This window comes from Stomoxys calcitrans, chromosome 2, assembly GCF_963082655.1.
Source record: "Stomoxys calcitrans chromosome 2, idStoCalc2.1, whole genome shotgun sequence".
Taxonomy (NCBI): Eukaryota; Metazoa; Arthropoda; class Insecta; order Diptera; family Muscidae; genus Stomoxys; species Stomoxys calcitrans.
In genome coordinates, this window is record NC_081553.1 from 129,022,833 (window position 1) to 129,045,265 (window position 22,433).

Sequence of the window (22,433 nt, forward strand, 5' to 3'; positions counted from 1 at the left end):
TTAATGGGTGATGTGGCCAATTTCGATGGAAAGTAATCATGGTTGTTAAGCGAATTAAAATTAAAACATAAATAAATAAGAGCAATTGAATAAAAGACATTTAAATTTGTTTAAGAAATTTTGGGCTCAAGTCATGGGAAAAGATTTGGTAATGGTTCTAGCAGCGATAAGGATCATATCAATTTATGAGGACGTTATCATTACAGCGATGACCTGACAATAGAATATGAAGAGAAATGAAACATATACAGTAGCACAGATATGACTACATACCCTTTCATAAATAGCAGTTATGTAAACTGATAGTAATGTAGTAAGGATAATTTTTTACCTTAACGTTCTAACTAATCATAAAACTCAAAACCCTGGCAAAATTTTAGCAACAATAGATATTTGGCAGAAAAACTTTTTAGTTCAACAGATACGTTTTGAAAAAAGTGTTTTTTCAGCGGGGTATGTAAACTTTTCTGTGCCACTGTAAATTATATTGCCAACGATGATAATTTATATGTTTAAATTATCTGGCTTCAAAAAAGTATACCCAGGTCTATATGACATTGCAAATTGCAAATTTTACCCATGAACATTCCACTAAGGACCAGGGGCAAACTTCTCTCATATCAATGAGTGTAGTCCGATTCAAGTTTAAGCTCAATGATAAGGGGCCTCTTTTTTATAGCCAAGTCCGAACGGCGTGCCGCAGTGCGACACCTTTTCGGGGAGAAGTTCTTATATGGCATAGTAACTCACAAATGTTGCCAGCATTAGGAGGGGAAAACCACCGCTGAAATTTTTTTTCGAATCCTGGCGAGGATTTGAATCTAGGCGTTCAGCGTCATAGGCAGACATGCTAACCTCTGCGCTACGGTGGCCTCCTATATGACATTACCACTGATAAATCGTCCTTCGATCATATCACTCATCGTCCATCGATCAATTTACAGTACTGCAAGTCCGGAACATTCCCAACAAAGACATGTATACTTACTTACCGATTGAGATGCTTCAATCTTATAATGTATGGAACTTTGCAATGACTCGGTTAGATCATTGTAAAATGATCTAATTTTTTACATACTCCCTGGGCGCCCCGGTAGCAGAGTTGGCAACGTGCTTGAATTACCAGTGCAGGGATTGTTCAATTCCCACCAGAAGCTTTGGTCTGTCGCTACTGTGTCGTAAAGGACTGCCACTCTTACCTAACCTAACCTTGCACACCCCCTCGTTTTTGGGGCTCGTGTCGGGGGGTCCCCAAACAAGCCCTCCCCCCTTTACTTCACTTTAATTGGCTATTTCAAAACATTTGTCCCATTAGCCAAACTTTAAAATCTCTGACACCATGTGTTTCGAGATGTCTTTTTCAAAAGACTTCTTGGCTGGAGCATCTTCATTCATTCTGACAACATGACCTAGCCAAAGCAACCGTTGTTCTTTAATACGTTTAACTATGCTAACTTCATCATACAGCTCATACAATTCTCCATTAATTCCAAATCGTCCATAAATTTTACTAAAAATCGTTCTCTCAAACACTCTAAGCACTGCCTCGTCTGCTTTCGCAAGCACCCATGCCTCGGAACACGAGTAGTATCATAGTCTTGTTTTATTTAATCTTCGACTGTCTAGTCGGTGGCTTTGTTTCTAAACAGCTTGCTTAATCCAAAGTAGCTTCTGTTGTTAGTATTATTAGTCGATTTATTTCAAAACTGGTGTCATTCGATTCGGTTCTATCTCGTGGCTCCCAACTTTCTCCATTTACGTTATTTGCTCGGGTGTCAAAGGCGTTGTGGGAGTTGATACCATCCATTTTGTTCTCCATTTACTGCCATACCCACTTTCACTAATTCTTTCACAGTCTGCAGTTACTACTTCCGGTGACCGACCCATGATACCGATGTCGTCTTCCTAGGAGAGAAGCATGTGTTCTCTTGTGGTTAGTGTGCCATATCTATTCACATTTGCAACTCGTATAATCTTCTCCAGCTGAATATTAAAGAGATCACACGATAGGCTGTCTCCTTGTCTGAAACCTCGTATGGATTAAATGGTTCGAAGAGATCCTTTCCTATTCTTACTGAGGAACGCGTATCAGTAAGTGTCATCCTGCAGAGTCTTATTAATTTTGCAGAGATACCAAACTCAGACATGGCTTGAAATACCTTTGAACGTAAAGGAATATCGAAGGTGGCTTTGTAGTCAACAAAGAGATGGTAGGTGTTGATTTATCCTTCTCTGGTCTTTTCCAGGATTTGGTGCAGTGTGAATATCTGGTTCAGGATGGATTTACAAGGCTTATACATCAGAGATTTTTTTTCCCTTTTAAGCGGGTTTACGAACTTAATTTGTATGAAGAACAAGTAAAAACGTGCTAAGATCGGCCGGTCGGACTTGTGGGTATCCAGCACCATAGATTTCGCTAAAAATTTGCCTTTATTAACTCAGTTCGTATTTGAATTTTTCTACAAGAACCCATTCGGGAATTGGTTGCGGCTACTATCGTCTCAGGTAGTCATATGGAGGCATCGGTATGTTAGATGTCTATACCAGTATATATACCGATTCGAATCACACACAGACGCTGGAAGTCAGAGCAGAACTTTCTTTCAGCAAAAATCTTGACACAAAGATTTCAAAGATTTCAGCCAAATTAGATGGAAGAGCTGGCTTCTAGAGGCTCGTATTCGTATTTCTTATGCGAATGAGCTGAAATATTACACAATGACCTCTACAATATTCAGCATTCATTAATGAGCCGAATCGGACTATAACTTGATATAAGAACTGTTATACTATTGGAGCAATAGTATAACAGTTCTTATTCAATATTCTTTGTTTGCCTAAAAAAGAGAATACCGCGCATAGAACTCGACAAATTCGATTCATGGCGGAGGATATATAAGATTCGGCCCGGCCGAACTTAGCACGCTCTTACTTGTTGACTGATACAACAGAAATTTGGTACGCAAAGTACACATGTGACCATCAACTTATTTATGTGAGCAAATTTTTAGCAAATCCATGGTGGAGGTTTCCAAGATTCGGCCCGTTCGTCAACTAGCAAATTATTTATGTCCTCCTCAAAAATGATAATTTTAAAAAAGAAAATGTTCTCAAAGGGTGCAAATCCTCTTGACAGCTTTTTCATTCAACTAGGCCAAGATATCCATGTTATACGGGTTAACCAAGTTTATTGACCCGAAGCCTTTCGGGCAGATCACCATTAGGTTGCAAACAAAATTTCGCTTAAATCGGAGACATATTTAAAATTGTGGTGAAGGGCGAGAGTCGTTTTTGAGTTCAAATTTAACGTACAAAACTAACCAAAACACTTTAACTTTTATAGATAAGAAGATGATAATTTTGCTGACGAACTGGATGATACATACGCCTTAGCACATAAATAAAAATTTAAGAATTTCACCATGAAATAGGTTTGAGAAATACTTTTCACCATAAAGTTACAATCACGATTCAAATTCGCAAATCACCAAATATCGCTATCACACTTAAACCCAAACTTTCCTCTATATAGACTTACAATTCTTTTCCTATACTGAAGTTCATACAGCCCATTAAAAATAATTGAAATGTAAAGCAGAAATCCTATTCTCACTCTCTCTTTCTCTCTCTCACGCACACACACACACTTGTATGCCTTTTATCAGGATACTAAATGCATAACGAAAATTTTGCAAAAACATCAGCACAGAACAAAACAGGTGAGGCAAGGGAAATGGTTCGAATTAAAAATGCATTTTTCAGCACCAAATGAAAATATAACCCGTAATTAATGGCAATCTAAGACAAGTGCAACAACAACAGCGGCAACAATTTTCGATGATTTATTATGGAACTGTATGCGTGTGGTGTGAGAATGTAGTGAGTTTGCAGGCTTTTATCAAGAGTTTTGGCTGAGGAGGTGGCTATTGGAAGACCTGGGCGTATCATATATAGAGCCTTTTAATTGACCACCAGGCAATCCAATAAAAAATTTACAAACAACAAAACAACTGCAAACAATAAACGCATGTATGTTCATGTGGGCGTGTGTGTATGTGCAATACCAAGTCTAATTGAACTTTCTTTAACGAGTCAATTTGGCTCAAAAAAAAAAAAAAAAAACACGAATAAAAGTGGGAAAATGCGTACGAACACACCTACCCATATGTGGCAAAGGGTGAACTGCCAATCTCAAGGACTCAAAAAGCATAAACGCCGAATTGAATACACCACTCGAACTTAATGTGTGCTGTTTATAGCATTGATTGTTTTGTAAAATAAAATTTTTCGTTTCGATTCGTTGGAGGAGAAAACGTTTACGAATTTTTCGTTAAGTAAGTTAAGTGGCTTTCAAGCATTTTGATTACGAATGGCCACTTTTTAGTATAAAGTCGTGCAAAATGAATTGCTCCACACTTGATTGAATGTTGAAGTCGGTCTAGCATAAATAAGCCTCGCAGTCATAGCCAGTCAATCTCCATTAATTTTTTCTATATACCTGGTATCATATGTAACACCAGAATGGACCTACTTACATTGTCCAACCCCTATTGTGGGATGCAAATTTAATTTCCAAATGTCCAACAAACAACAAACTTTAAGAGTATGATGATTAACTATAAAACTGTTGACTTGATTGTTTAAATAGCCACCACCTTAGAAAGGGGGTATTATAATTCTACCATGCCCGTTTGCAACACAACCACATACAGAGTAGTTGACACGAAGTGTTACCAAGTTCACACTGGTATATCAGTCAGACTAGAAACTACAGCTTCTGAGTTTATTTAAAAACAAGTAAAAGCGTGCTAAGTTCGGCCGGGCCGAATCTTATATACCCTCCACCATAGATTGCATTTGTCGAGTTCTTTTCCCGATATCTCCTTTTAGGCAAGCAAAGGATAAAATAAAATAATTGATTTAATATTGGTGCTATTTCAAGTTATTGCCCAATTCGGACCATATCAGGTTATGGATCGATTTATACCATACTTAGCACAGTAGTTGGAAGTCATATCGAAACACGTTGTTCAAAATTTCAGCCATATCGGATAGGAATTGCGCCCTCTAGACGCTCAAGAAGTCAAGATCCCAGATCGGTTTAGATGGCAGATATATCAGGTTATGCACCGCTTTAAACCATACTTAGCACAGTTGATGGAAGTCATAATAGAACAACTCTTACATTTCAGCCAAATCGGATAAGAATGGTGCCCTCTAGTGGCTCAAGAAGTCAAGATCCAAGATCGGTTTATATGGCACCTTTATCAAAACATGGACCGATATAGTCCTTTTACAATACCAACCGACCTACACTAATAAGAAGCATTTGTGCAAAATTTTAAGCGGCTAGCTTTACTCCTTCGAAAGTTAGCGTGCTTTCGACAAACAGACGGACGGACATGTCTAGATCGACTTAAAATGTCATGACGATCAAGAATATATACACTTTATGGGGTCTAAGACGGATATTTCGAGGAGTTACAAACAGATGGACGAAATTAGTATACCCCCATCCTATGATGGAGGGTATAACAAGTAAAAATGCGTTATCTTCGGCCACCCGAACTTTGGATACCCACCACCTCGAGTAATCATAATCTGGTGAAAAATGTATAATTTTTGCAAATTTAAAAAATTTTGCCGATTTAAGGTCTTAGGCTCATAAAAATGAGCCTAAGACCTTAAATCGGCGGAATGGTCTATATGGGGGCAATATCAAGAAAAAGTCCGATGTAATAGTCCATCTTCGAACTTAACCTGCCTATGGACAAAAAAAGGAATCTGTGCAAATTTTCAGCTTAATATCTCTATTTTTATACCCACCACCGAAGGATGGGGTATATTCAGTTTGTCATTCCGTTTGCAACACATCGAAATATTAATTTCCGACCCTATAAAGTAGACATATTCTTGATCAGCGTAAAAATCTAAGACGACCTAGACATGTCCGTCTGTCTGTTGAAATCACGCTACAGTCTTTAAAAATAGAGATATTGGGCCGCACAGATTCTTTTTTTGTCCATAAGCAGATTAAGTTCGAAGATGGGCTGTATCGGACTATATCTTGATATAGCCCCCATATAGACCGATCCGCCGATTTAGGGTCTTAGGCCCATAAAAGCCACATTTATTATCCGATTTTGCTGAAATTTGGGACAGTGAGTTGTGCATGGTCCTTCGACATCCTTCGGCAATTTGGCACAAATCGGTCCAGATTTGGATATAGCTGCCATATAGACAGATCTCCGATTTAGGGTTTTGGGGCCATAATAGCATTTACTGTACGATTTCGGAGAGATTTGGGACAATTCGTTGTATTAGGCTCTTCGACATCGTTTGTCAATTTGGCCCAGATCGGTTCAGATTTGGATATAGCTGCCATATAAACCGATCTCTCGGTTATAGGTTTTAGGACCATAAAAGGCACATTTATTGCCCGATTTCGCCGAGATTTGGGACAGTTCGTTGTGTTAGGCTCTTCGGTGTCCTTCTCCAATTTGGCCCAGATCGGTGCAGATTTGAATATAGCTCCCATATAGACCGATCTCTAGATTTAAGGTTTTGGGTCCATAAAAGGTGCATTTATTGTCCGATTTCGCTGAGATTTGGGACAGTTCGTTGTATTGGCTTTTCGACATCCGTGTCGCCTATGGTTCCGATCGGTATATTTTTAGTTATAGCTTCTAAAAAGACCAATATTTTGCTATACATAATTGTACAATGAATTGTACCGATTAGTATTTGGTCCAAATCGGATCATATGTTGATATAACTGCTAAGGGATATAAGGTATACAATTTTCACCGGATTTTGATGAAAGGTGGTTTACGTATATACCCGAGGTGGTGGGTATCCAAAGTTTGGCCTGTAGCGCAATTTGAACAGATAGACGGACGGACATGGCTAGATTGTCTTAGATTTTTACGCTGATCAAGAATATATATACTTTATAGGGTCGCAAATGGATATTTCGATGTGTTGCAAACGGAATGACAAAATGAATTTACCCCATCCTTCGGTGGTGGGTATAAAAATTTAATTTTCTTTATGAAGCCTGTGTCTAAAGCCATGAGCCTTTCTCGTATCAACATTTCTGTATTTGTTGTTTTGAACACAATATCAAATATCAGCTAAAATATTTTTAAATTCCTTCATTTGAATCTGATATTATCTCAATCAGACTGCATGTCGATTATGGGGGTTCTGTGGAGGGCCCCACAGTCTTGTTTTGTGTTTATTTTTTTCTAAGTCGACGGCATCTGGTGTCAAAAATTTATATCAGATTCGTGCTCCACTTAACAATGACGTTTTCTTAGAACCACACCCATAGACTCGAATTCCCCTGGAATGTGCAAGGTATTTCCTAGTCTCGTAAACTCGTCCGCTTTACAATTCCCTGGGACATCTATATGGCCCGGCATCCAGAACAGGTGAGTTTTGATCGATTCAGCCATCTTGTTAAGAGATCTGCAACAGTCGAGGACGGTTTTTGAATTCAGAAATACGTTATCCAGGGTTTTTATAGCTGCCTGGCTGTTTGAGAAGATATTTATGCCAGTTGTCGTTATGCCATTATATCTTAGCCATTCCACAACTTCTTTAATTGTAGGGATCTCCACTTGATACACATATACGACCAGTTCTTGTTTTTCAGAGAACACCCCAAAGCCCAACTGGCTGTCTAGTTTGGAACCATCCGTATAGAACTGTGTGACTTCGATTACCAGGGGTACCGTAGTTCCCATCGGTTCTATCAGGAATAGTGGTACATATCTTTTTATCAAAAAGCGGCTTAGGTAGGGTGTAATACAAACTGCCTGGAACATCGGATATTGTATCAAGGATAACGCAGTGTCCGTAGCCGCCACATGACTAAAGAGAAAGGTCCCTTAATCTCACGGCAGTGGTCGCAGCAATTTGTGTAGCCACAATGTCCAGAGACATAAGATGTAGCATTCAATTCAGTGCATCAGATGGTGTCGTCCTCAGTGCGGCTGTGATGTAAATACAAACACGCCATCCTTTGGATCCGGTTAAGTATTGAACAGTAGGTGGACTTTTGAAGCACGGTCCACCAAACCATTATTAGCATTATAGGTCTGACAACTTCAGTATATACCCAGTGCAAGTCAAATTTGCCAATTTTTGCAAATTTTGCCCATTAACATTCCACTAAGGAACAGGGACAAACTTCTCACATATCAATGAGAGCAGTCCGATTCAAGTTGTTAAGCTCAATGATAAGGGGCCTCCTTTTTACAGCCGAGTCCGAACGGCGTACCGCAGTGCGACACCTCTTTGGAGAGAAGTATTACATGGCATAGTACCTTACAAATGTTGCCAGCATTAGAAGGGGAAAACCACCGCTGAAAACTGTTTCTGATGGTCTCGCCAAGATTCGAACCCAGGCGTTCAGCGTCGTAGGCGGACATGCTAACCTCTGCGCTACGGTGGCCTCCTCCCAGTGCATGTCACGCGATTTAAAACCGCATCTTCTACCAATGGGTCTCCTGCAGGTGTATAAAACAAGAGTTGCCTTTCTTGCCCTTTCCAAAATGTCGGATTTTAAGTTCAATTTCAAGTCAAGTTCAATGTCCAGCAGAGCAACTGATTTAGCTTTCATATAAAATGATCTCCCGATTATACTTCTTGAGCCTATAGAGGGCGCAATTCTTATTTGATTTGAATCAAATTTTGAACAAAGACTTATGCTTCAACATGTGTGCCAGATACAGACCATATCGGCTTATAGCTCCCATATAGACTCCCATATAAACCGATCTCCCGATATTACTTCTTGAGCACCTATAGAGGGCAATTCTTATCCGATTTAGCTGAAATTTTGCACAATGACTTCTACTGTGATCTCCATCAAACTAAGTATATTTTTATCCATTATGTTTAATTTGTCTATAAAGAGATACTGGGCAAAGAACTTGATAAATGCGATCCATGGTGGAGGGTATATAAGACTCGGCCCGGCTGAAATTAACACACTTTTACTTGTTTTTACTGGGATATACTAATTTCGTCATTCTGTTTGTAACACCTCGAAATATGCGCCTGAGATCCCATAAAGTATATATATTCTTGATCGTCATGTCATTTTAAGTCGATCTAAACTAATGTCCGTCCGTCTGTCCGTCCGTCTGTCTGTCTAAAGCATGCTAACTTTCGAAGGAGAAAAGCTAGCCGTTTAAAATTTTGCATTAATACTTTCTATTAGTACAGGTCGGTTGGGATTGTAAATGGGCCAAATCGGTCCAAGTTTTGATATAGCTGCCATATAAACCGATCTTGGGTATTGACTTCTTGAGCCTCTAGAGAGCTCAATTCTCGTCCGATTTGACTTCAATGTTGCACGTGGTGTTTTGGTACCACTTCCAACAACTGCGCTTTGTATGGTTCGAATCGGTCCTTGTTTTGATATAGCTGCCTATATGGCACCGATCTTGGGTCTTGACTTCTTGAGCCTCTGGGGGGCACAATTCTTATCCGATATGACTGAAATTTTGCACATATCGTTTTGATACAACTTCCCATAATTGTGCCAAGTATGGTCTTAATGAGTCCACAATCTGATATAGCAGCCATATTAACCGAGATCCCCATTAGAATTCTGGAGATTTTAGATGGCGCAATTCTTATCCAATTTGGTTAGAATTTTCCATATGTCGTTTTGGTAAGGCTTCCATCAAATGTGCCAAGTATGATCTAAATCGATTGATAACCTGATATATTGTAGCTGTCATATGAACCGATCTCATAGTTATTACTCGACTTGCCTAAAATGTTAAAGGTGGTATTTTTCTATAACTTATAACACCCATGAACAGAAGCTCAAGTTTGAATAATTCATTCGAAGTACTTGAAAATACGATCCATGTTAGGGAGTATAGAAGATTCGGCCCGGCCGAACTTAGCACGCTTTTACTTTTGTTGCAGTTTTTTTTTTGTTTGTAAGATTTTTCTTTTTTACTTCTCCAAAAGATTAAGGATTTATTTCATTTAAAATTTGGCCTAAGATACACTTATTTTTTTTATACAAATATCCTACGAGAGATGGTACATTTTAAGTTTAAAACTAACGACTTCGTCAGCAACCACAGGTGGTTGATTGAGCAAGAGTGGCATGATTTAATTTCAAATGGGAACAGAAATATGTCCATGTGTATTCGATTAAAACGGCAACACTCAATCGTTTTTTATGCCAATTAGCGTGCTTCGATTCTTTCTTTCCTTTCCTCGACCTCGAAGAAAACGTGCACCTCCGCTGCCAGTCAATTATACCATAAAGTTTTGGAATTGAAAAAAAAATATTAATTTGGAATAATCAGTTGATCGCTCTGAAATATCTTTTAAAGTGTTTAAAATTTACCCGATCTACACGACTAGTGAGGAAGGTGTAAAGGTATTTTTTTTTACAGAGAAATTGTGAAGAATAAGTGAATCTTTGCTAATAGACTTTTTTTGGTACAAATAGGCAGTTAGCCAAAGATTATTATCTTTGGCTAACTAAATTAATTAAACCGGTACTGTGATGAATGTGGATTGAAGCTTTAAAATAGATGACCGAGAGTTACTACAATCTGTGGAAAGAAATTACGCCAAGACACCAGAAAAAAAAATTTCCAATCATTCAAATCACCTTTGACTTTGCGGCCGCCTATGGGTTACGAAAAAGTGTTCTGTGATCTTACGCTTTATAAAAAAAAATATAGCATAGCAACACATGGTAAAAAGGGTCGCAAAGAAGCATATGTCCAGAAAAATCATAAAAGTCATTACATTCCACTAAACACCGCATTTCAAATTTTGTCTTGCCTAAAGCGGAGACAAGAAAAAAACACTGCGTTTACAACAACAAGCAACGACTTTTTATGATCCCCCGCATACAAGTTTTTTTTTTCTCATCAACAACAAACCCATGACAATTGCAGGCCTAGGGATCTTTGTAATTTGATAGTTCCGCACACTTCCGGACTAAAAGATTGAGAGCAGCCCTGTTAAGTCACTCACTTTTGCTTAAGTAATGTTAGTAACATAGAATAATGAAGTATTTAACATAAAGCTTTTTTTTATTGCATTGTTTTTTTTTTTATTCGTAGTCTAACAGTTTTAATTTTAATGGCATAAGCCAGGCTTTACTTTATATTCCTAATTAGAAAAAAAATATAAAAAGAATAACAACATAAAGTGCTTGAGAGAATTTGCTATGTAAATTCTTTATATAGCCCAAAAATCTGTTTGGATTATGGGGGCATGTTAGTTAAGTATTTATTTTCTCTTGTTAATGCTAAACGATGATTGATTCTGTTGGAATATTTTAATGAAATTTTTATTTGGAATATATTGCAGAATACGTATGGATTGAGCTCAATGCATCGTTGCAGAATACTACGGCTGTGGAAACATTTTTGGTCCAACAATTTCCATTTATTACAGATTATCGTTATCCCAATATGAGGATCTAAAAACGTAAGTCAAGCCTTTATGTTTTCGATTTTTGTTTTGTACTTAGAGGAACCTTCGAATGAGCCAAATTTGATATTAGTTTCTTATTATTTCGTACACAGAAGTATACGGTCGATTTATATTTTCTAAGCTTAAATTAGCAATAGATTTAAAAGTTATACTTGATTTTTTTTAATAAAATAATAATGAATTGAAACATGAGATAAATATTTTCCGATATGGGAATGGTGCGTTGCAAGATAAATGGTAATGTGGTAAAGTAATTTCGTGGTTATAGACCGATTTAGGGAAATGGATATTAGCATTCAACGGACACGAAATTCATTAAGAGTAGAGGGTGGGTTATCATTTGTAAAGTGTCCTGGGCGATAACAACATCTTTCGTCCTCATAGAACAAGCTAAATAGTATTCTTAAATTTTATTGCCATAGTTTCAGATCCCTTTTATGTTTATTTGTTTTAAAGTCTTAGGATGTACCTATTTTTAGTTCTTATTATTGTCTCAGTAGCTCTTTCAGCAAGGTCAAAGGACCCTCCCCTATCCGGCGAGCTAAGTTTTTTTTTACATTCTAAGCAGACCAAGCTAAAGAAAAGGAAAATTTTATACATATTCAGAACTTAAGGCAACACTTTTTAGGGAATAGTGTAGAGAGTGACAGAGAAACAAGCAGCAGAAACCAGCCGAACAAAGAAAATAAAACACCATGACACCAAACCAGTGTAGCAGCAAAACACTTATGGTGAATTCTGCATGAATAATATTGTTGTTATATGTTGGCTTTCAAAGCGAGTATCGTATCAACAACAAATTTGTACTTTGGGTCGTTGAGTTTCAAAATAAAATGTTGCAGGAAAAATAACAAATTTCTTGGTCGTTTTTCGGCAAAAGTTGTTATTTTTCAAAATTATTTTTATCTGTATAACATTTAGTACTTAAGGAAACATTTGGCACTAATTGCTGTTTTCTTTAGGAGTTAAGCTAAAAAAAACCCTCGTTCCCTTGGCTGAGTTGGTAGCTAACTCTACTTAACAGCAGGCAAGTCGCGATTTTGTTTACCACAGTCAATACAGTCAATCAACTACGAATTATCTAAGGGATAAGGTATAGGGTAACGGACTGAAACACATTTTTTGGAGCTCTTTCTGCAGAAAACTTAATGTCGATTGCTAAAAGGACCATTGGATTCTATGAAGCTCACACATTCTCTCTAGCTTTTCATGCAATTTGTTTCGGATATTCTTAGACAACGTTACTAATTCGACTCAGATTTACACATCCTTTTACTAACTATAGCAAATTTGGGTTTACAAAATTTAATCCTGCAAAATAGCGCTATTTCGATGCTATTACTTTTCAAATATTTGTTATAGTCATCAACTATGTTAAATTTATATTTCTAAATGATGGCCATCACATATTTGTTTAAGACAAAATAAGTTTGTCTAAAATTTCGTTTAATTATTCTTGCACTACCACAGTAGTGGTGTAGGTTTTAATTAAAAAGTAAAAGCGCAATAAGTTCGTGGCGAATCTGGTATACGTTATTTGATCGATTGTTTTTCTAAGCAGACGGTAACAACTTACCCATATCGGATAAGAAATTCAAAATCGGATTATATGAGAGCCATATCAGGCTATGGACCGATTTCGACCCAGCCTTTGAGTTGTTAAAATGACAAACCGTTGATTTACTTTTAGTTTTTTATGCTCATTTAAATCCTTTTTTGATTGTTTTTCCAAAACATTTGCTATAGCATTGAAGAATTTTAATTTGCAAATGTTTTTCTTCCTGTTTAAATTTAAACAAATATCCCAATTTTCAATCGCCAAATAAGGCAAGAGAAGTGAATAACCCCGAACCATTAACGCTAAACCTAAGTCAATTTAGAGGTTTTTAATTTGTTTTTAATTTCTCCAACATACCAGCTTTTTTTTTTGGTCTTTTATTTGTCGGTTGTTGGCTCCTTTTTATCTACGCATGCGCACAGGGGCAACAATGGTATTCTTCTTGTCTAACTTTTGCCATCTCAGTGTCAACCGAGAGATTAAATTTCGTATGTCTTCTTAAAGTTCCTGTGAATATGAACTGATGGAGAGAGGGCCCGGGCACACAGGCGTACGGTAGATAGACATGGATGGTGTGGAACCACAGAAATGTTTGGTTAGGCTCAACTCGGTTTCGTCACAGCAACAGCAATAACAACAAATAAAGCAGATACAGCTGGAACAACACCAGCCAGCTCTGGAAAGAGTTGGAAGTTCTCAAATTGCAAGCAACCATGCTGACAAGTCAGTGACCGATTATATAGTTACCAACAAACCTGCACAAAAAGAAAAAACATACTCAACTGCGGCCACAGAGTGCGGCAGTGACAGCAGCGGCATCTACGTACATCAGTAAAATAAACATCAACTAGTCATTATTTCACGTAACTTGGCCGTAAACTATTTTTGTCATTTTTTCGTTTGATTCTTGGGATTTTCCCTTCTTTCTTCTTTTATAGTTTTCTTGGGGTAGCCCTTCTGTTGTTATTGGCTTGAGCTTTTCACTAGGAAACCAAATTTGATATGAACAAAAGCAAATCAGAAACATTGGTTGTATTGATTTACGTGTTGCCAAGTATCTCAACTGCTCAATAAGCAAAGGCGAAAACATATCTTAATACATTTTTATATCCAACATCGTAGGAAAAGTTTTCAAACATATCCATGAGTACTATCGGGTTTAAGCTTAAAAGACCTCCTAAGGGCCTCCCCTTTTTTACCGAGTCCGAATGGCGTGAATCTGAACAAAGTCACTTCATAAAGAAGTTTTCCTGCATGGTTGATTTCATCACAAATTTCCCCAGCATTTGCAATGGGTTAAACACCGCTGAAGAGAATACTATATACCTGCCAAGTTTCGTTCAAAAATTCTAGTCTTTCCATTTGTTACACCTTCAAATATCGACCCGCTACCCAATGTGAGATAAGGTTTTAGTGACAGCATAAGGTCTAACTTTTGCCAATGATAGTCTTGCAGATGCATAGGGCGAGAGTTGTTTTTCACCCTTTGTTGGATTTGAAGACCAGTTGTCTATGCAGCAAAACACCCAGGCTTTTTGCGCTTTCAGTAAATGGAACAACCTCTTCAGAAAATGGAACACTCTCTTCGCCCAAGGCGACAGGAGCCACCATGTGCGCCAAGAGCTTCCTGAGGTATATCACCTAGAGTGTCGAAAGCTTTCTGCTAACTGCAATATCCGCATCATCATCATATGCGTCTCTTTTGAAGCACTTTCTTTCAGAGAGCGATATCGCTTTCCATGTTGCCAACTAGTTCTTGAAGGTCTGTTGCAGTGGACGTACCTTTGCTGCAGGTGTGATGTTGTTGAGAGAGACGTACTCTAAGTTTCTTTCCCACAAGATATTTATACACATATCAACCTCTCTGGAGTCCAACATAAAGCTAAACAGGCGGCGGGGGACCTTTGAGTCCTTACATCCCTGAGGAATATACAACATTTTAATACCAGGAGAGTACTGGCAAGGGATGACTATGTGTTTTTCACGGGTTGGATCTCTGAGCTACTATTAGTGCAGTGGTTGTTGAGCTGAATCTAAAACGCACTTCTCTGATGCTAGATTTATACTGACCATTTATTTTCAAATTTCCTATCACTACAATAAATGAAAATCTTAAAACTAAACTAGAACGAGATACCAACGCAGTGATATCTCCGTTTCTCCTTATCTGATATTTTACGATCCTAAGTAAACACACACATGCATTTCTTAGACTCATTATCTATTCCCTTTTTAAAAGTACACATGCAGGGTTTATACGGCTGTGCGTATTGGTTTTATGAGATAGGCGATCGTACAAATAGACCCTAAACCGCACACAGACTCTATAAGATAACAACGCGTGGGCTATGAAATGCTAATGCGTTATCTCTCATGTTCAAAATAAATGTATTTTGAACATTCTGCCGGGCGCGTAAGTCTACATAGTGGACTGACTGTATTTTTGTCTAATTATATCTTTGATTTGTCGTTCGATAATTTGTAATAGTGGACTGTAATATTAGATATATTATTTTACATAAGTTCTAAAGATCTAAAAATTTAAAGCTGATACATTTTGCCTTTGAATAAACTTCTTAATAAAACATATCGCTAATATTATTATTATGAGAATAACTAAAATAAGAGCAGCATGACCACTCATATGATGAAACTGCAAGCCCCTTAGATCGACATTTGTTTTCTGGACATCTCTAAGCTTCGTCATCACTTCATCAACTTGGCGGGTGTGATTGATAATCATTGGTCCCAAAGGAAGCATGTTAAATTCTTCAATCTGAGCTAAGTCTGCTGTGAAATTCACTCTATCTTCTACATCTCGACTAGACTGGAGGCTTAACGGCGCAGTGATTGTTGTTCCTAGGGTTCTAACGGTGCATTCTACTAGGCGATTTCCTCCGTGCATCGTCTTGTAATGGGTGTCTCGTATAATTAAATAGGCCAGCCGTGATTTTCGAATGATCATAGGATGTTTTTGATCTAGCTGCAAATCAGAGTACTGAAGTCGACCTCCAACTCTTAAAACCCCCTCTTCGTCTAGGTACGGGTGCAAATTAGCCAGCTTGTGTCGATGATCCATCTGTCTGTCATCTCTTAGTTTTTGTACCTCACTTGGCCATTCTATCTTCTGATGACCTTTAACGATGTATTTCTCCGCCTTTAACAACTCCTCTCTCGTTAGATATGACGGGAAGGATCGGGTTCCCTTCAGTTTTTCAACAAACCGCAAGATGTAAGAGTAAACTCTTAGAAGTCTTCCATATGATGAATACCTTTCTATCAAATCGTTCAATAAGGTAGGTGCTTCCTTGGAAGCCGTGGAAGCGCATGTCTTCAATTCTGGAGGGGTTAGAGACCATTCCGCCTCCGGCAACAGCAGCCACTGGGGACCTTCCCACCATAGCTTTGAGTCTACAAGTTTATCTGGGGACACGCCTCTTGACCCCAAGTCTGCTGGATTCTCTTTTGACTTTACATACCGCCACTGCGCCTGAGATACCAATTTTTTTATGCCGGTTACTCGTGACCTTATAAATTTATCTTTGCTCTTGTTATTTTCAATCCAAGCAAGTGTAATTGTGGAGTCACTCCAGGCATAAACTTCCGATTCGGCTTTGACCACACTAATTATTCTATTTAGCAGCCTGGCCAATAGGAAGGCTGCACACAGCTCTAATTTCGGAAGCGTCTTTTTGTTTTTAATCGGGTTTACTTTGCTTTTTGCAGCCATCAAGGAAACTCCTTTATCGGTTTTAATATAAACCACTGCTGCATAGGCCTTCTCTGATGCATCCGCAAATCCCAAAATTTTAATTTTACTTTCGGATGAAGAGTTTAGCCATCTAGGTATCTTAACGTCTTGTAGAGACGAAATACGTGTCACGAATTCTTTCCAGCTGATCTCCAAATCTCCATCGATTTTCTGGTCCCATTGCATCTCTAGCAACCATAAACTCTGAATAAACAACTTCGCCGTTATTATGACTGGTGTCAGCAACCCAAGCGGATCAAATATTTTTGCTAGATATGATAAAGCCAGCCTCTTTGTTGTACTCTCCGCTGGGTATTCCGATATTTTAAATCGAAATTCGTCTTCCTTCGGTTTCCACTGAAGTCCCAGGGTTTTTACATTAGCGGTTTCATTGATGTTTATTATTTCGTTCTCCTTGTCTTCTTTCTATGATTTCACAATGTGTTCATTGTTTGAACACCATTTTCTGAGATGGAATCCATAACCCTCTAAGTGCCTTGATATTTTGAATCGAAGCTGGAGACACTCTTCTATTGTGTCTGCCCCCGTAAGAAGATCATCCATATAAAAATCTTCTTCAATTATTTGCTTCACCTTCGTATCCGCGCATTCTTTCGCAATCTGCATTAAGGTTCTTACGGCCAAGAACGGGGCACTTGCTGTTCCGAATGTCACTGTTGTCAGCTGATATTCTTTGATTTCCTCATTCCTATCTTTCCGCCACAGAACATGTTGATACCGCTGGCTCTCCTCATCCACCATTATTTGGCGGTACATTTTTTCAACATCTGAAGAAATCACGAACCTTTTTAAACGAAAGTTGAGTAGTATGTCGAAGACGTCTCTCTGCAACCGTGGCCCGACATGCATTATGTCGTTCAGACTTCTTCCATTATTTGTACTCGCGGAACCGTCGAAAACCACTCTGACTTTCGTAGTCAGACTGTCCTCTCGAACAACCGCTTGATGTGGTAAATAATATTTACCGCTATGAATCTGTTTCACTGGCTTCATGTGCCCCAGTGCAATATATTCCTCCATAATTCTTGAGTATTCATGCTTCATAGCATTATCCTTGATGAGCTTTTTCTCCAGGCTAATGAGTCTGGCTGCTGCCTGTTTATACGATGTTCCCTGCTCTTTATCTTCTTTGAAGGGGATTTGAACTATAAACCGCCCTTCTTCATTTCTTTTCGTTGTAGCAGCATAATTATCCAAACATTTTTCGTCATCGTTTGTAACCATGTCCATATCCAACTCTTCAGTTTCCCAAAATCTTTCAATCTCTGTAGTGACATTGACACCTTTTTTCGCTACTGGGACTCGAATCGTTAATGGGCCGGACAACATTAATCCCAGCTTGGTATGTTGCCCCAACATTCCATGCTTCTTATGTATTCCGTTCTTTAGTATGTCCACATACACATCTCTGCCAAGCACCATATCTATCCTCTCGTTCTTGTAGTAGTTTGGATCAGCCAATTGAAAGTTTTTCCATACACCCTGGTTGTGTACTAACGAAGAATCCAAATGGACGGAAGCTAACGCTGGTAAAATAAGAGCTTCGACATCGAGTGAATAGTTGCTGGGAAATCTCGGATGGATCCTAACTTTTACTTTTGATTTTGCAACTCCCACCAAATTGTCACCTAGTCCATGCAATTCCATATTGGCCTTTTCTCGAGGGATTTGAAGTATCTGTGCTGCTTCTTCCCTTAAAAACGTTGACTGTGATCCTTGGTCCACCAAAGCTTTCAAGGTAACCATCTCTCCATGTATATTCTTGACCTGCACCTGAGCCGTTGCCAGTAGGACACTCCTTGTCCCGTTAGCAACACATGTAGTGGATGTCTTAGTTAGATGGAGTACCGAATGATGTTTAAACCCACAGGTTCCACATTTGATGGTACTATCGCATCTTGCATTCTGATTGTGGTTCAAGCATCTATGGCATATATTTTTTGTTTTAACCCATGATACTCGTTCCGCCACTGGCAATCTCAACAGACTTCGACATTCTTCCGTTAAGTGTCCTTGTTTTCTACAGTATAGACACGCACTTTTATCCGTATAGAGTGTCGTACTTTTCATAGGCTGCTGTTGCCGATGATTGTAATTGCTGCTGTACTTCTTTGTACCTGCTGCCTCCAAATTTTGATATCGTTCCTCCAAGAACTCCAAAACATCTTTAAGCTCCTGAATTTCTTTCGATTTCTTTGTATGCTGCTCGTATAATAATAAACCTTCTTTGTCTAGCTTACGGATGATTACACGCGCCATTACAGCATCCTCGATGTTGCATTTCATTGCTTTTAACCCTTGGACGCATTCAATTGTTGTATCAAGTAATCCTTTTACTTGTTTAGCGTTCTCACTACACACATGGGGTTGATCTAACAATCGGTCTAGTATCGTTTGAAACAAAATTCTTTTATTTCCAAAGCGTTGATTTAGTATCTCCCACGCTGGCTGGTAATTGCTTCCATCTGCCGGTAAATGTTTAATTACTTTTGACGCTTCTCCTTTAATATGAGCTTTCAGATAAAACATTTTCTCAACGTCCGATAAGCTCTCGGCATCATGTACGAGCTTCTTGTATAAATCATGGAAAGATGGCCATTCTTCCACGTTACCGTAGAAGTCCGGTATTTTTATCTCCGCTAGTTTTATAGGACATCTCTCCTCCTTACATTTGTCCAATCTTAAGATCAGCGTTGTTTTACTTCTTTTGTAGAGGTTTTCTACTTCATCAACTTCTTTAGTGATGTCTTCGTAAGACCCCTCATGGTTGATAGTGAGTTCCCATAATAGATCATTAATTTGATTCATCTGTGTTTCCCATGATCTTTTTGCTTCTTCCAGCAAGACTTTAATATTGAGTTGTTCCAACTCTAGTAGTTCTCCTACTAACTTTCGAATAAGTTTTCTTATTCTTTCCTTCCTTTTTCCCGCTATTCTTTCCTTCTCATTTTTGGACTCCCCATTTTCCTGCGGTTGGATTTGTTGTAATTTCAACCCCGACGATTCAGTTTTTCCAGTTTCCAATTGGCTGGCTGCATCCTCGTTCGTCTCTAGGGCTGCACAGATTTCCTCCACCAATGAGTTCACCTTCTCATAATACTTGTTTTTAAAGTACGGTTCCTCGGTGATACCCAATTCGGTTAACTTCGTGTGGTTATTTTTGAATTCCTGCCAAACTTGCCCCAACTGGGCTTTGCAGGTTTCCTTAGCCACACTTCTTGCGGTTTCCTTAAGGCAGCTTTGCTTCAAATTGATGATATATTCACCAATCTCATTTTGACGCTTGTATAACTGCTGACGAACCATTTTACTTTATTTGTAGTTTTGTTTGTTTATTTTTCTGATATTTTTATTATGTGTTTTTTTTTTTTTTTCTTCTCGTTGTCTAAAGCCACGAGAACGCTTCTTCACTGTATTTCCACTTTTTAGTGGATTGTGATTTCTATTATTATTTTTCTTCTCGTTGTTTAAAGCCACGAGGACGCTTCTTCACAGAATTTAATTTTTCAGTGGGTGTTAAACAATTTTTATTAAATTGCTTTATAGGCCTAGTTCCATTGAGCTTCTTACCTCGGGTGGGGGATAACTCAATTTTACGAAGGACCAAATGTTGAGCTGAATCTAAAACGCACTTCTCTGATGCTAGATTTATACTGACCATTTATTTTCAAATTTCCTATCACTACAATAAATGAAAATCTTAAAACTAAACTAGAACGAGATACCAACGCAGTGATATCTCCGTTTCTCCTTATCTGATATTTTACGATCCTAAGTAAACACACACATGCATTTCTTAGACTCATTATCTATTCCCTTTTTAAAAGTACACATGCAGGGTTTATACGGCTGTGCGTATTGGTTTTATGAGATAGGCGATCGTACAAATAGACCCTAAACCGCACACAGACTCTATAAGATAACAACGCGTGGGCTATGAAATGCTAATGCGTTATCTCTCATGTTCAAAATAAATGTATTTTGAACAGTGGTCATTGTCTCTCAGCTCTCAGCTGAGCTTCTCATGATGACTACTATCCTATTAACCACTATCCACAGGTTGCGGATAGTGGTCAGTAGGATGGAAGTGGCTCTTGCTTAAATACTGAGTGACTGTGATATTCGATATGACAGGGCGAGTTATTGGCGCTTTGAAAAACCATTGGCCATAACATTCCAGCGGTGATTGGTCCTATGAACCGGAACGTGCTTGCCCATATGTGAACCTTGATGAGGATCGCTACCTCCACACACAAATATGGCTGCAACAACAACAACAGGAGTATATATTTCCTTAATCCAGGTTCCCAGTCTGTCGTACAAAACTTGTAATTGCCCAAAAATACTTTACCCAGACAATCCCCAACAAATGGATATCAGTGATAACATTTTCCGGCGTCAGCTCGGCCATATGGATATCCCAGTACTGCGGCGTCCTGTGGCTTCCCCTTATTGTAGAGTTTTCGGCAACCCCTATTTACACCAACCAGATTGTGGACCACCGAGGTGGTCTGTGTATAACCCTTTTGGTCCTAGAACATGCAGACTTAGACGTGTCGTTCAGTCGTTCTTTATATACTTGACCATCTCATCAATGTCCCTCCAAAACCCTGAATGTGTGCTGAAACTAATCAAAATCTGTCATCCTTCTGCTTAGGAGAGGGACTACGTCTGCAGTATTTTCACCAAAACTGAAGCTGGGATTACCTTGAATGGAGAAGTTGTCGTCATCCAAATCACATTACTTATCTCTCCGCTTTTTTCCATCCCTCTTCTCTGTTCCAAGTAGTAAGGATCGGTTTATTCCTCATCCCTTTCTTTAACATCTGAACTTTCCTATTTATGATGATGAGCATGACAAGCCTAGATCGAAACGGAACAGTGGGTATAAACAATAGCGTCATAGCGGCAACGAAAACCAAGACTGAAGCTGGGATACCCTTGACTGGAGAAGTTGTCGTCATCCAAATCACATTACAAATCTTTCCGCTTTTTTCCGATACAAAGCTAACATTCAGTCTCCCATTGTCTGTTTCAAGTAATAAGGATCGGTTCATTCCTGTTTACTACAATAGCTCATCCCTTTCATTAACATCTGAACTTTCCCATTTATGACGATGAGCATGACAAACCTAGATCGAATCGAAACGGTGGGTATAAACAATAGCGTCATAGCGGCAACTCTATAAACGCAGCATTTCCTTAAGATATGTCATCGATGCTCCCTTTGCCGCTCTCCATTTGCCCTGACTACACAATGTGTGTATTTTGAGTTGAAATGAGTTCGATTTTGTGTCGAGATGTACGACAAAAATGTTCAAAGACAAAACCTTTATTTCTTAATTCCTAGTGACTCTTTTAATGTTTGCTCTATGAAGCCCCAAAGCCGGAGTGCCAGAATGTGCGGTGGTGCATGCGTGCGATGATCTAAAAACTAAAAACTATTGATGTCTTTCCCGATGACTCGATGATTGGGTTGGCTGACTCGACTGCTTTGTGTACAATGTTATGGGTTCTTTTCATTTGGAGCCTTGTTGCTCATATGGATGCTGAGTGAGAGGCTTGCTGGCTGGATAGATGATTTTGTGGCTGTTTCTGTTGCTGTTGGTGGCAGTG

General features: G+C 38.7%; 2 protein-coding genes across 2 annotated transcripts; both read right to left on the bottom strand.

Annotated features, from left to right (window-relative positions):
- Positions 1 to 15,578: 15,578 nt before the first annotated feature.
- LOC131994750 (uncharacterized) lies at positions 15,579 to 16,982 on the bottom strand. Its single transcript, XM_059361619.1, has one exon. It carries the CDS (start codon positions 16,980 to 16,982, stop codon positions 15,579 to 15,581), a length of 1,404 nt encoding a protein of 467 aa, XP_059217602.1.
- Positions 16,983 to 17,222: 240 nt separating this feature from the next.
- Positions 17,223 to 20,123, bottom strand: LOC131994751 (uncharacterized). The gene has a single exon (XM_059361620.1). The coding sequence runs from the start codon at positions 20,121 to 20,123 to the stop codon at positions 17,223 to 17,225; it is 2,901 nt and encodes a 966-aa protein (XP_059217603.1).
- Between the last annotated feature and the right edge of the window lie 2,310 nt (positions 20,124 to 22,433).

What these genes read in the sequence shown, in the direction of transcription:
- LOC131994750 (XM_059361619.1), bottom strand. Translation starts at nt 16,982, where the DNA reads ATGCAATGGGACCAGAAAATCGATGGAGATTTGGAGATCAGCTGGAAA.
- LOC131994751 (XM_059361620.1), bottom strand. Translation starts at nt 20,123, where the DNA reads ATGGTTCGTCAGCAGTTATACAAGCGTCAAAATGAGATTGGTGAATAT.